Source organism: Amblyraja radiata, chromosome 13 (genome assembly GCF_010909765.2).
Source record: "Amblyraja radiata isolate CabotCenter1 chromosome 13, sAmbRad1.1.pri, whole genome shotgun sequence".
Lineage (NCBI taxonomy): Eukaryota > Metazoa > Chordata > Chondrichthyes > Rajiformes > Rajidae > Amblyraja > Amblyraja radiata.
In genome coordinates, this window is record NC_045968.1 from 27,341,319 (window position 1) to 27,356,125 (window position 14,807).

Below are 14,807 nucleotides of genomic sequence, written 5' to 3' on the forward strand. Positions count from 1 at the left end.
ATGCTTGACAAATCTGGAATTTTTTGAGGATGTAACAAGTAAAATGGACAAGGGAGAGCCAGTGGATGTAGTGTACCTGAGCTTTCAGAAAGCCTTTTTCAATTCAATTCAATTCAATTCAATTCAATTTATTGTCATTTGGACCCCTTGAGGTCCAAACGAAATGCCGTTTCTGCAGCCATACATTACAAACAAATAGACCCAAGACACAACATATTTTACATAAACATCCATCACATCGCTGTGATGGAAGGCCAAAAAAACTTCTCTCTCCACTGCACTCCCCCCCCCGATGTCAGAGTCAAAGTCAAAGCCCCCGGCGGGCGATGGCGATTGTCCCGTGGTCATTTAAGCCACGCCGGGTGATGCAAGGTCGCACACCGGGTCTTGGTGTTAGAGCCCCCGGCGCGCGCTCGCAGAGACCCGCCGCCATTCCAAGCCGCGCGGGGCGGTGCTGTAAGGCCCCGCTCCAGGAGCTCTTCAACCCCGCAACTCGGGCGGGAGAAGTCGCCGTTGCGGGAGCCCTGAAAAGCGGTCTCCCTCCAGGGACCCGCGGGCTCCCGGTGTCACCGTCCGCCAAACCCGCAGTTGCAGCCACCGAATCTCCGGGGGTCGGTCGCAGCAGCGTCCACCACAGCTCCACCCGCTCTGGACTCGGCCAGCTCCGCGACAGTGAGGTGAGTGTCGGCACCACAGCCCCTGGTCTTCCTGTTGGAGGCCGCTCCTCGTTGCAGCCCCAACGACAACGGAGACCCGACAAAGAAAAGGTCGGGTCTCCCGTGCAGGGAGAGATTTAAAAGTTACCCCCAACCCCCCCACACCACCCCCACCCCCCCACACACATACCCCAACAAAAATAACAAAAACTACATTAAAACATAGACATAAAATAATAAAAACGCAGACGGACTGCAGAGGCCGCTGCAGACGAGAGTCGCGCCGCCTACCACACAGGAAATTAGTGGGCAAAATTAGAGCACATGGCATTGGAGGTAGGGTATTGACATGAATAGAAAATTGGTTGGCAGACAGGGAATAAAGATTAGGGATTAACGGGTCCCTTTCAGAATGGCAGGCCGTGACTAGCGGGGTGCCGTACGGCTGGGTGCTGGGACCGCAGCTATTTACAATATACATTAATGATTTAGATGAAGGAATTAAAAGTAACATTCGCAAATTTGCGGATGACACAAAGCTGGGTGGCAGTATGTACTGTGAAGAGGATGCTAGGAGGATGCAGAGTGACTTGGACAGGTTGGGTGAGTGGGCAAATACATTGCAGATGCAGTATAATGTGGATAAATTATGGCTGAGGCGGCGTTCTGGCGGCGGCGACCTGAATCCGGGGCTCGGCCGCGGGCCAGTGGACGACATCGTCGGGAGCTCGCAGGTCACAGGCTGGTGCCTGTTTTCCGGAGCTCCCGTGGCAACAGCTGCGTCCGCTGGACTGGAGGGCGGCAGCTTCGACCACCCCCGGGCCGCGGAGCTTGAACCGCGGGACTGACTTACCATCGCCTGGTGGGGTATCGCCTCAGCGCAGAGGGAGAAGAGGAGGGAAGAGACAGTAACTCTAAGACTTTTGCCTCCATCACAGTGAGGAGGTGCTTGGTGAACTCACTGTGGTGGATGTTAATTTGTGTTTATTGTGTGTTGTTATTATTACATGTATGGCTGCAGGCAACGACATTTCGTTCAGACTGAAAGGTCTGAATGACAAATAAAGGATTCAATTCAATTCAATTCAATAAATGTGAGATTATCCACTTTGGGGCAAGAACAGGAAGGCAGATTATTATCTGAATGGTGTTCAAAGGGTTCAAAGGTTCAAAGGTTGATTTATTGTCACATACACCTAGATGTAGTGAAATTCCTTTTGCCAATGCAGCACATAAAAAAGAATACAAACATAACAATAATAAATAGCTTTAACATAAAAACATCCCCCCACAATGGTTCCCATTATGGGGGAAGGCACAGAGTCCAGTCCCATCCCCAATGTTCACCCATAGTCGGGCCTATTGAGGCCTCCACAGTTGCCTCTACGGAGGCCCGATGTTCCAGGCCGTCCTCGCCTGGTGATGATGTTCCGACGTCGGGAGAGTCCTCTCAGCGGCCTGGGAACCCTGGAACGGCCGCCTCCCTACTCGAGACCGTGGCTTCCGGAGCCGACAAGGCCGCGCCGAATGGAGCTCAACTGGCTATCTCGTCGCGAGATCCCAGGCTCCCAATGTAAAGTTCGGCGCCGCCACCCGCAGCTCCGCGATGTTTTTAACGCCGGTCCCAGCTCACCGGAGTTCCAGCGCGGCGACCCAGGCAAGGTACCGCCCGCCCCGCAATGGCGCTCCAGCGCTGCACCGCCGTCCTCACACCCGCAGCTCTGCCGCCGCCGATGCCGATGCCGGTGCCGCTGATGCCGAGGCTCCGGGCGGTCCCCTCGCTCCTCGGACCCGCAGCTCCGCAGCCGCCGCCGCCGATGCTCCGGGGGCGGTCCCCTCAGGAAATACCGCTCCAGGCCCGCTGGTAGGCCGCGAGGACGGGTCGAAAGTGCAGCCCGGAGAAAAGCTGCATCTCCGACCAGGTAGGGACCGTGAAAATTAGTTTCCCCCTTCCCCCCCCCCCCCCTCCCCACACATAAAAAAGCTAGAACTCCTTAAAAACAAAACACTAAACTAACTAAAAATAAGAAAAAAGAAATGAAAAACAGACAGCTGCAGGCTAGGCAGCCATACCCCCTACAGGTCGGCGTCAGGTTATGAAAAGGAGAAGTACAACGAGACCTGGGTGTCCTAGTACATCAGTCACTGAAAGTAAGCATACAGGTACAACAGGCAGTGAATAAAGCTAATGGCATGTTGGCCTTCATAACGAGAGGAGTTGAGTATAGGAGCAAAGAGGTCCGTCCTTCTGCAGTTGTACAGAAGCCATACAGTTCTGCAGACCACAGCTGGAGTATTGTGTGCAATTTTGGTCTCCAAATTTGAGGAAGGACATTCTTGCTATTGAGGGAGTGTAGCGTTAATTCCCGGGATGGCGGGACGGTCATATGATGAAAGAATGGAGCAGCTGGGCTTGTATTCACTGGAATTTAGAAGGATGGGAGGATATCTTATAGAAACATATAAATTTATTCAGGGATTGGACGCTCTAGATACAGGAAACATGTTCCCAATGTTGGGATAGTCCAGAACCATGCGCCACAGTTTAAGAATAAGGGGTAGGCCATCTAGAACTGAGATGAGGAAAAACATTTTCACACAGAGAGTTGTGAATTCGTGGAATTCTCTGCCGCAGAAGGCAGTGGAGGCCGATTCACTGGATGCAGTCTAAAGAGAGCTCTTAGGGCTAGCTGAATGAAGGGGTATGGGGAGAAGGCAGGAATGGGGTACTGATTGTGGATGATCAGCTATGATAACATTGAATGGCGGTGCTGGCTCGAAGGGCCAAATTACCTACTCCTGCACCTATTGTCTATGTATCAACGTATCATTCACTTTGGAGTTATTGGGAAGAATATCGACCTTGATTCTAATTCTGTTGAAGTATGTAAATACCTACAATAGTCTCCTGGCATGAAATAGCCATTTGTAACTGTAGTTGTATCTTCACGGGATCTCTGTGAGTTTATTTTTAAGTCATTTGTAAGGATCTGGGTGTCACTTGCAAGAGTAGTATCATTCCTAGCTCCTGCACCTATATCAGAGCAGTCATACATTGAATGAATTATCAGACCAAGGTCCTTCTTCATGCTCATCTGAATTTCAGATTCACCAGTGTTGTTCTGTAGTTACACATAGACCAGATGGCAGATGATCTTTCCTGAAAGTCGTCAATGAGCCAGATGGGTTTTTACAATTGTTCTTCGTTTTGTGGTAATGATTATTCATTGGTTGTTTTTGGAGCCTAATTTAATTAACTGCAATGGTGGGATTTAAACTCTGGCCCTGGGTTGTTAATCCTGGCCTCTTGGTTATTAGTCATGATAACCACAACATCACCATAACCTCCATATCCATGTAATAATATTTATGGTGTCTTCCAAGACCATATTACCATTTGAAGGACTCTCCGGGAAATGCGATGCTTTTGCAGGAGTATCAACAATTACAAAGTCTGAAAATTATTGGTGTGGTATAAAAATATTATGTAGGGTATTTGATCTGCTAGACTTGCATACTATTATAACCTTTGTTTTTAACAAGATATTTTTCCATCTTGTAAAGCCCCTGTCCCACTTTCACGACCTAATTGACGACCTCTGCCGAGTTTGCCCTTGACTCATACTCGCAGCATGGTCACCACGAGGTTGTAGGAGGTCTTCGTAACTCTTCCTCAAGCTCGTGAGTGGTCTCCGCGCACTCGTGGCCTCAAGTAGGTCGCGGCGTTTTTTCCAGCTGGATAAAAAATGTTCACGAGTAAAAAAAAGGTTGGCATGGGTTAAAATGATACTTTTTACTCATAGGTAGGTCGTGATGGTAGTCGTTGGTAGTCGTTGATAGGTCGGCAACTGGCCCGAGAAAAAAAATGCAAACATGACATAATTTTATCATGTGATCATTTCCACTTGTAGCTAGTCATAGTTGGTCTTAGGTGTGGAAGACTGAGGTCGAGGGGGGTCGTAGGAGGTCGTAGACATAGTTGTAGGAGATCGTAGACATAGTCGTAGGAGGTCTTTTACTTTGGCGAGTCAACACGACCTTGACATTTTTTTCAACTCGTCTAGGATCTTCTAAACTCATGGATTAGGTCGTCCAAGTGGGACAGGCCCTTAAGTATAAGGCTACCTTTGGCCTTCATGTGAATATACTGCAGGAGGACCATGGTTTGACTATTCTTTCAGAGGATGATTTATAAGATCATAAGACACAGAAGCAGAATTAGGCCACTCAGCACATCGAATCTGCTCGCCATTTGATAAAGGCTGATCTATTTTTCCCCCTCAACCCCATTCTCCTGCTTCCCCTTAACCTTTCAAACCCATGCTCATCAGGAACCTATCAATCTCTGCTTTAAAAATACCAAATGTCTTGGCATCCACAGCAGTCTGTGGAAATCAGCAGAATTCCACAGATTTACCACACTCTGGCTAAAGAAATGTCTCGTCATCTCCATTCTAAAGCTACGTTCTTTTATTCTGAGGATGTGGCCTCGGGGTCCTAGACTTTTTCACTACTGGAAACAGATTGACAACTCTTTGTCAACAATGGACCCTTGCCCTTGATGAGAAATGTTTGCACAGAATTAACTCTTATTAGCTTATTTTCCAGTCATTTTATGATATTGGGTCATATTCCAGTTCTCTCAGACTAATTAGCTTGCCATTATTATAGCCTCTGTATTTACCTCATTATTATTTGCAGCAGGAACTTTTCTAGGGCAAAAAAAGTTTCTTACCTAAGTAAAGTTTTGCAAGGATTGCTATCCTGCTCTACGGTTCAAATTGTTTATCAAATACAAAACTAGTTTTGAGTTTCGTTAAATCTTCTGAATGACTTCAACATGTGAATCGGTGATTCAGTTATATGGTGGTATTGCAAGATCAGGAAAGGTCAATGAGGTAATTCCCAATTGACAATTTCAACTGAATTTCCAAGACCAAAAAGAATTAATGAAGAGTAATTAAGAAGGCACCAAGACCAAAAATAGCTTCCTCTGTAGATCTAATTTAAATATTATTTGCTTGTGTTGCAAGTATTGGCAGAAAAACAAAATGTGAAGAAACATTAACCACTAAATATTTAAGGAGATTAATACGGAACCACACCCTTCTTTTGTGTGGATAAATTCTAATAAAAACATTTCCAATTTGCCAAGTAAAGTTATGTGATAATGAGAATCTATAAACTGCGTCTGATCACATTTTTTTATGGCAATGAAACATTTAATCATTTGTTCCCCAACTAGTCTGCTCAGAGTGCACAGAAAAACATCAAACAACAATCAATAAAATATAAATGTAAATAATGGGAACATTCAGCATTTAGGATGGCAATTCTAAATTTACAGTTGCTTAAGTGGGGAATAGCTTGTATAGAATACGCATGACGAGTATAGGGCCTGTCCCACTAACGCGACTTTTCAGCGACTGTCTTCAACCTTCAAGCTCGAGGGCACTCGCCTGAAAAACCTCGAGCTGGATCGACCGTCGCGATGAAACCGCGAGGTGGATCGAACACACACACACACACACACACACACACGGAAAGCGGGGGAGCGCTGTCTGAAATTCACACCCGCGATGAACAGGAAGGTAAAAGATGGCTGCCACAGTTAAGGTAAGGCCTTTAGAGAGCGCAGAAGGGGGGGAGAAGGAGTGGAGACATTTTTAAGAAGCCAGACAACTTTAATAAAGTTTAGCAAGCATTTTACATTACCGGTCAGTTTTCCTTGGTTCTGAAAACTCAAATGAGCCAATTAAAATCCCTTGACTCTATAGACTGTTCAATCAGGCAAAATCTCCAACTTTGCAGCAAGTGACTAACAAGGGGGTTTGATTGAATTCTAATCTTTCTCTTATTTTGCAGCTCCCTTTCTGTGAACCACTAAGACATCAGCTTAATGTTTGTACGTGGAGTTAATCAGGAAAAGATCACATTATAGTTTTTAATTGGGCAAAATAATGTCTCTGTTGTACAACATAGTAAGGTAGTGGCTCTACTAAATGTACAACCAGGAACAGCCTTAAAGGCCTGTCCCACTTTCACGACCGAATTCACAACCTTTTTTACTCGTGGACGTTTTTCATCAGGCTAGAAAAACGCCCCGACCTACTTGATGCCACGAGTACCTACGACTAGCATCACGGCCTGCTACGACCTACCTACGACCTCCTATGACCTCGTGACTACCATGCTGCGAGTAAGAGTCAAGAGCAAACTCGGCAGAGGTCGTGAATTAGGTTGTGAAATTGGTATAGGCCCTTTAGCTCAGTATTTACTATCTTACCATGAGTTTTAGAAATTCTAACTGTACTCCAGAAACTTGAGTACACAATCTGGAGTGATTGATTAACACAATACTGAAGGGATACTATCTTACAGATACTATGTGGAACTGAGGCTCCATCTGCTCTCATAGGTGAACATACATGTTCTCATTCCACCATTTGGAAAGTGCTCCATTCCTCACAGATAGGGTTGCCAACTTTCTCACTCCCAAATAAGGGACGAAAAGGTCAAAATAAGGGACAAATTCCCGACAGCAATTCATTGGACTGAATGATGAGTTGGCCCGGGTGCTGGACTGTACACAAAGCCCAGCCGGCGGGCCAGCTGAGGAGTTTTGGCCCAGGCCACGCGACGTCGCGTGCAAAGTCCAGCACCCCATCCAACACATGAACCGATGATCGGCCATGAGAAAGAGGGGTGGTGGTGTCGGTGGTAAGCGAAAGTCCAAAGGTCGGACAGCTGGCCAGACTGCCGACCGATGGGGCCACGGGCGAGGTGCTACTGCACTCCATGGGCTGCACTACATCGGTACGGGGAGGCGGGGCAAGACGCGGTGCTTCCATCCGACAGTCCCCCTCGATCCGAGTAGTAGCAGTCAAATACGGGACAAGGCCGGTCCCAGAATGTGGGGGGAACAAAATGGGAATAATGTGGGATTGGTGTAAATGATCAGTGCAGACTCATTAGACTGAAGTGCCTATTTCGCTGCGATGTGATCATAACAATTACGTCTCACCCTTATTTTCGGGAAACATATATCAAAAGCCTGTATGAGCATTGAAACACTTTCATACAATCCAAATGCTATGAAAGGTCCTAAATAAATTCACCTCAGTCTTTCAGCCCCTTTTTTCTCCTTTCATTCATCATTGACACTCGGTACACCAGGATATTCAAAATGCCTACCTGTCAAGGAGTGAAATTCTTGAAGCACTTTTTAAAAAATTGCTGGCATCTTTGGGTCAAATTCCTGCGTGCTACGTTTGAGGAGTCATTAAGCTGTTTATTTAAAAATGGGCCAATGGCTGTTATAATAGCACTGACAAGAATTTGACACAAACGTGTCAGTTTGTGAAAACAGTGCGCAAGGAATTTCAGCCCCACTCCCTTTTGCACTCTGCAATGAACTTGGCCAAACTGCTGAATGCAAAAGCAGGAGATTGTTCAGCTCTCAGGCTGTTGCTTCACACATCTCTGCTGGGCTGTGAAACAGTTTCAATCCAAATAAAATCTACCCATCCCCATTTTTTAATTTTCAATTGACAGTAGTGTTTTGTGGGGAGTGAGTGCCCAGATTTCAGCCGTGAACAGGAGAAGTAGAGCTCTTGTGACCCCATTTCGATCCTGGCCTCGGCTGATGTCTGTGTTCTGTCCGTGGCTTCATAGAAAAAATAGGTGCAGGAGTAGGCCATTCAAGGGTTTGAGTATAGGAGCAGGGAGGTTCTACTGCAGTTGTACAGGGTCTTGGTGAGACCACACCTGGAGTATTGCGTACAGTTTTGGTCTCCAAATCTGAGGAAGGACATTATTGCCATAGAGGGAGTGCAGAGAAGGTTCGCCAGACTGATTCCTGGGATGTCAGGACTTTCATATGAGGAAAGACTGGATAGACTCGGCTTGTAGAATTTAGGAGATTGAAGGGGGATCTTATAGAAACTTACAAAATTCTTAAGGGGTTGGACAGGCTAGATGCAGGAAGATTGTTCCCGATGTTGGGGAAGTCCAGGACAAGGGGTAACAGCTTAAGGATAGAGGGGAAATCCTTTAGGACCGAGATGAGAAAAACATTTTTCACACAGAGAGTGGTGAATCTCTGGAACTCTCTGCCACAGAAGGTAGTTGAGGCCAGTTTATTGGCTATATTTAAGAGGGAGTTAGATGTGGCCCTTGTGGCTAAAGGGATCAGGGGGAATGGAGAGAAGGCAGGTACGGGATACTGAGTTGGATGATCAGCCATGATCATATTGAATGGCGGTGCAGGCTCGAAGGGCCGAATGGCCTACTCCTGCACCTATGTTCTATGTTTCTATGTATTCGGCCCTTCGAGCCAACACCACATGTGGCTTGGTGTGTGGATGGGTATCATTGATGTGCTGGTGGGTGGAAGAATTTAAGGAGAGTTGATGGTGGCGCGCTGCTGCGACCCGACTCCGGTGGATGGTGACACCGGGAGCTCGCGGGTCCCCGGTGGGAGACCGCTTTGCGGGGCACCGGCAACGGCGACTTCTCCCGCTCGAATTGCGGGGTTGAAAGTGACCTGGAGCGGGGCCTTACATCGCCCGGCGCAGCTTTAAATGGCCGCATACTTGCTAGCGCCTGCCGGGGGCTCCAACATCGGGACCCAGAGCAGGGCCTTACATCGCCTGGCGCGGCTTTAAGTCGCCGTGGGACTTGCTAGCGCCCGCCGGGAGCTTTAACTTTGACTTCGGGAGAGGAATGGAGAGCAGGGGAGAGACAAGACTATGCCTTCCAGCACAGTGAGGAGGAGATTCACTGTGATGGATGTTTGTGTAAATTGTGTTGGTGTGTGTCTTGGTTCTTTTCTTGTATGACTGCAGAAACCAAATTTCGTTTGAACTTCATGTGAGGTTCAAATGACAAATAAACGGTATTGTATTGTATTGTATGGGAATGTGAAGAGAATAAAATGGTTTAAAGTTGGATTGGTAAAATGGATGGTTGATGATTGGCAGCGACTCAGGCTGAGGGCCTGTTTCCATGGACGTATCTCTCTCTTTCCATTAATTCCTGATATCATCCCCTCAGTATCCTAGTTCAGCTGTAAGGCTACATCATCATGTTCTGGACCCCCACCAAATGTTCTGTCCATTTAAACCATCAAATCCCTTAATTATCCTAAACACCTCAAATAGATATCTATTTAATGTAACATTCTCTGAGCTCCCTCAGTTAGTTTCCACTTTCTGCTCGGTTTTGTTTCTGAATTAGAAGGCTTTCCCAACAGACACCCAGCTGTTGGAAAGGGAAAATGGAATAGGCAGCTTAAAAAGATCGAAACGCCCAGCTAAAGGTGATTGCTTTTTCAGTTAATATTCCTCCTACTATCTTACCCTCTCTCCAATCACCCACCGAACTGATTTTCCAGGCCTATCCAACGTGAGCCCCGTTCAGACACCTATCACACCGATTACCGTATTTCAGCCCAGTTGCAGCAGGGTGGCATTTATGACTCCATTGATGCCCTGTTGCCAATCTATGACAGAAAAAAATCTCATCTGCCTTTAATGCTTAGCAAATGGTGGTCAGCATTTAGCACATTCCATCATCACTCAGGGAATCCTAATCTCTTCAGTTCAAACATTAAGTCTCAGAGATGAAAGGACTCTCGGTGTTTATAAAATCAATGTTCTTTCTTAAGGTGATAAAGAAATGTGTGGGGCTGAATTCTTTGTTTTTACAGTATCCTGTCAGAATGACACACAGCTTTGCTTATTCAGTATCTTGTTAAGCTGGAAGATTCCTTAAAAGCATTTGTCATTGAGATCCTTTATCACAGAAACCTTAACTCTGGTGTGTTAGCATTAAGCATTAAGTCTTCCAAAGATAATGTATGGTCACTCATTCTTAATGTGTGGATGAGTTGTGCAGCTAACTTGGGAAATGTCAGGAGAAGCTTTTAAACCAGCATTTGCTTTTCAGGCTGAATTCTCCACCCTGTTTACCTGAGGGCCAGGTGCTACTCTCCTAGGGGATCTGTAATATTTGATGACGATATCCCTAATGGTGCTGAGCCAGCTGTTTTGATCTAGCAAGGGCAAAGGAAGGAAATTAGCCATGCATTCAGAGCCTTGCGGTGGTCATGAGGAGGTGAAACAGGATACTGTTGCCTGCAATGTCCCAGAGGACGCATGCAATGCCAGTACTCACAGTCTGGGCTTACATTTGTGGAATTCCCCTTGGATAAGAGAGGCTGGTGCCGGTTGCTAGTTTGTCCTGACATAGAATCAGACCTTCAGGAGGGAAGAGAAAGGAATGTTAAAGGATGCGTTGTAACTGCTGGATTAGGAATTTTTGGGGACATCTGGCTCAGATGTTTATGCCTCTCATTCTCACCTTTTGTTGCAATCTTTATCATCTTTCAAAGCTTCATCCTAAACACAGAAAGAGCATGGATTATAGTAAAAACTATACATAAAATAGTCAAAAACCAGTTAGGATCACAAAATGTATCCACAGAAGATGTTGAGATGTACTCTGTTGATTTCTGCCTCCTTATTCACTTCCATCATAGTTTAAAAAATGGACTATTGACCAAGCTCCTGTGTTGCCACATTCTGCTGATTATGTCAAAGAGGACCACAGATTTGAAAACTTGGTTTCGCTCTTCAAGCTGGGAGTTGGGTCGGGGGTGAATTCATCATGCCGGCAAGAATCTATACAGCCATAACGTTCACAGTCAGCTTCATCTGAAGATCTAAATACTGGTAATAGATACAAATTGCTGGAGAAACTCAGCGGGTAAGGCAGCATCTCTGGAAAAAAAAGATAGATGAGGTTTTGGGTCGAGACCCTTCTTCAGTCCGAAATGTCACCCATCCTTTTTCTCCAGAGGTGCTACCTGACCCGCTGAGTTACACCAGCACGTTGTGTCTATGTTCGGTATAAAACAGTGACTGTAGTTCCTTCCCAGCCAAATACTGGTGACTGGAATGGAATGGTAGACCTAGTGGAAAGCAAAGTCGTCAGCAGCATTTACAAGGCAAGGCTGTAATATAAATCGGCAACAGTCAGTGAATCACTCAACGCAAATTTAACAAGGCTATGTTTCACAGAAAAAAACTCACTGGTTTTCTAAGCTGTGACTCTCAATGAATTGAGTTCATGGATCAGGCCTGTGCTTGTCCCAGGTTGTCTACAGTGAACACACACACAATGTCTGGAATCCAGGGCAACATGAACTTTGAACAACTGCTGTTGTTTGTGATCACTGCAATCGTCCATACATGCAAATTCATGATTACTGCATAACCACTCTCAAAATGTAATTACTTATTTTATGTAATCTTAGCACACAGGGACATCTCACTTTGCAAAAATCAACTGAATGGTTAGCATTTAATGATGCTGATTCAACATGACAAGTGCCAGTTCATAAGTTATAGGAGCAGAATTAGGCCATTCAGCCCATCAGGTTTACTCCGTCATTCAATCGTGGCTGATCTATTTTTCCCTCTCAACCCCATTCTCCTGCCTTTACTCCATAACCCCTGATACCTGTACTAATCAAGAATCTGCCAATTTCCACCTTAAAAATATCAATTGATGGAGTCCACAGCCTTGTGTGGTAATGAATTCCACAGATTCACCATCCTCTGACTAAAGAAATCCTTCCTCATCTCCTTTCTAGTTCTAGTTCCAGTTCTGTCAATTGAGCTCTTGTGTTTCCGGTCTTTGCATGTTTTAAGATGAGTAGTTTCCCAAGAAGTCTCATGGAAGATCCCACCTTTCGAAGCACTTAACCTCCATTCGTAATGCACAAATACATGCAGGAATCGCTAGAAGCACTCAGCAGGTCAGCTGCATCTGAGGAAATAGAAAACTAAAATTAAGGACTTTGACATCAAGTCCGGAAGGGTGCAATGTGTCGTGCGTTCCATTTTTTATTTCAGAGGCACTTATGCAGAGCACCTCATCAACGGAGCAAATGCAACAGTTCCTTCAATGTTCATTCCTTTCTTCTGTTGTGAAAGTACATCTCGAATTATTGGAGGGGGAGGAGGAGGGGAGGGGGGGGGGAGGGGGGGGAGGGGGAAGAATGGGTCACTGTGGCCTGGTGCTCTCATCTCAGGGATTTCTGCTCCAAGTAACTGATATTGTAGCTACCACCGTACGTTCTACCACCAGCCTCCAGCAGGTAGCTGACATCAGTGGGTATCACTGCCACTGACCACATCTCATCACCACATGGGTAGTAGCGTTGCAGAAATCCCTCTCGTCTTTCATCAACTGCTATAAAGATGGAGACGGCCATGGAAGGGTGGATCACAGCAAAACCTGACAGATGCTGATCAGCCTGCAGATTCTTCCCCTTTTTGTTACACTGCAAGGGAAGAATGTACAGATAGATCAACAACCTCTCAAATTACTGCCTACCAGAATTGGCACTCTCCCAACTCACTGAAGGAATGAGAGACATACTTTTGTTGACCCACCCTACTTCATTTGGCACAAGGAAAGGTACTATGTGGTACTTGTCTTGTACGTGAGTCTGAGTGCATCTGCTTGTCTGTTTGTGTAAGACTAGTTTTGCGTGTGAGTGTATACATGAATATTGTGCTTGCGGCTCTGTGTGTGCATCTGTGTATTTGTGAGAGAGAGTGTGTGTGTCTAAGCGTCTGTATGTGTATGTCACCGTGTGTGACTTTGTATGTTTGGTTTTGTGCGAGTGTGTCTGTGAGTGCGCGCATAAGGCTGTGCATGTCTCTCTCCATGTGTGACTGTGTGTTTGTGTGTATGCATGTGTGCCTGCATGCGGCTCAGGAGGCAGAACTGCGGCTTCACACATGAGAAGGAATGCAGTCCTCAGAACTGTGTTTTTCTGTGCTGGACCCAATTTGCAGACAGCCTCTAGTTCAAGGACCAGGGCTCCTCACAGGATTCTCCTTGCCATGACTGGGCCTGAGTGTTACATGTGGAGGGATCAGTGTGAATGGCCCCACTCCAGCTCTCATCACTGTGATGACTGTTTCTCGTTTCAGATTGAGCGGGGCAGGTTGAAGTCTGAAGAAGATGCCTTGCGGCTGTCCGCTGAGAAAGGGCAGTTGGATCAGTCGCTCAATGGCGCAGAAATGGATCTCGCAGAAACACAAAGGCAGATTCAGCAACTGCAGGTCAGGGCGAGTCACATCCACTGGATGTTCATCACTCTCTCAGTCACTGGACATAACTCGCTTCCTCTCTCACTGGGATTTCTTCCCTCTGAACTTCCCTCACTCTCTTGTTCATTTCAGTCCTCGAACATTAGCCTTCTGCTCTATTTATCTTAACTGGAAGTTTCTGAGAACTTGGAGACATTAGAGTATTGGTTTGCACAGTGAAGCAGCTAATAGAGCTACTGCCTCACAGCTCCAGTGACCCAGGTTCAATCTGGACATCCTGTGCTATCTGTGTGGAGTTTGGGAATGCCCAACTAACTTACTAAAGCCCCTGTCTCACGGTGGGAGTCCACCCACCAGTGACCCAGAGTGAAAGAAAAAATCAGACTCATGGTTGTGTACGAGATTCCAAGTTTATAATAATAACAATAATAAATTTTATTTAATGGGCGCCTTTCAGACATCTCAAGGACACCTTACATAGTAATCGGAATAAAAACATATAATCGGAATAGAACAAGTAAAAAAGACATCACAGAGACACAAATTAAAAACAGAATTCAATCTAAAAACAGAAAATCAAAAACACAGTGTGAAGAGAGAGCAGCGGCATCCAAATCGCGCCAGCGTCCACTCTCTCTTCACGGCAGCCATCTTGGACACAGACCTACCGAGTTCTAACAGGAACTGAAGGAAATCCACATTAGGCAGGAAATGGTGTTGGATAGACTGATGGGACTGAAGGCTGATAAATCCCCGGGGCCTGATGGTCTGCATCCCAGGGTACTTAAGTAAGTGGCTCCAGAAATCGTGGATGTATTGGTGATAATTTTCCAATGTTCTATAGACTCAGGATCAGTTCCTGTGGATTGGAGGGTAGCTAATGTTATCCCACTTTTTAAGAAAGGCGGGAGAGAGAAAACATGGAATTATAGACCAGTTAGCCTGACATCGGTGGTGGGGAAGATGCTGGAGTCAATTATAAAAGATGAGATAGCCGAACATTTGGATAGCAGTAACAGGATCG

The 14,807-nt window shown here is 46.0% G+C and overlaps 1 protein-coding gene across 1 annotated transcript in view; it reads left to right on the forward strand.

Annotated features, from left to right (window-relative positions):
• Positions 1-14,807, forward strand: part of crocc2 (ciliary rootlet coiled-coil, rootletin family member 2) — a 241,308-nt gene that overhangs the window by 217,531 nt on the left and 8,970 nt on the right. The window contains exon 34 of the mRNA XM_033031518.1: positions 13,664-13,795. Coding sequence (XP_032887409.1) covers positions 13,664-13,795 — 132 coding nt within the window. The remainder of the gene's footprint in view (positions 1-13,663; positions 13,796-14,807) is intronic.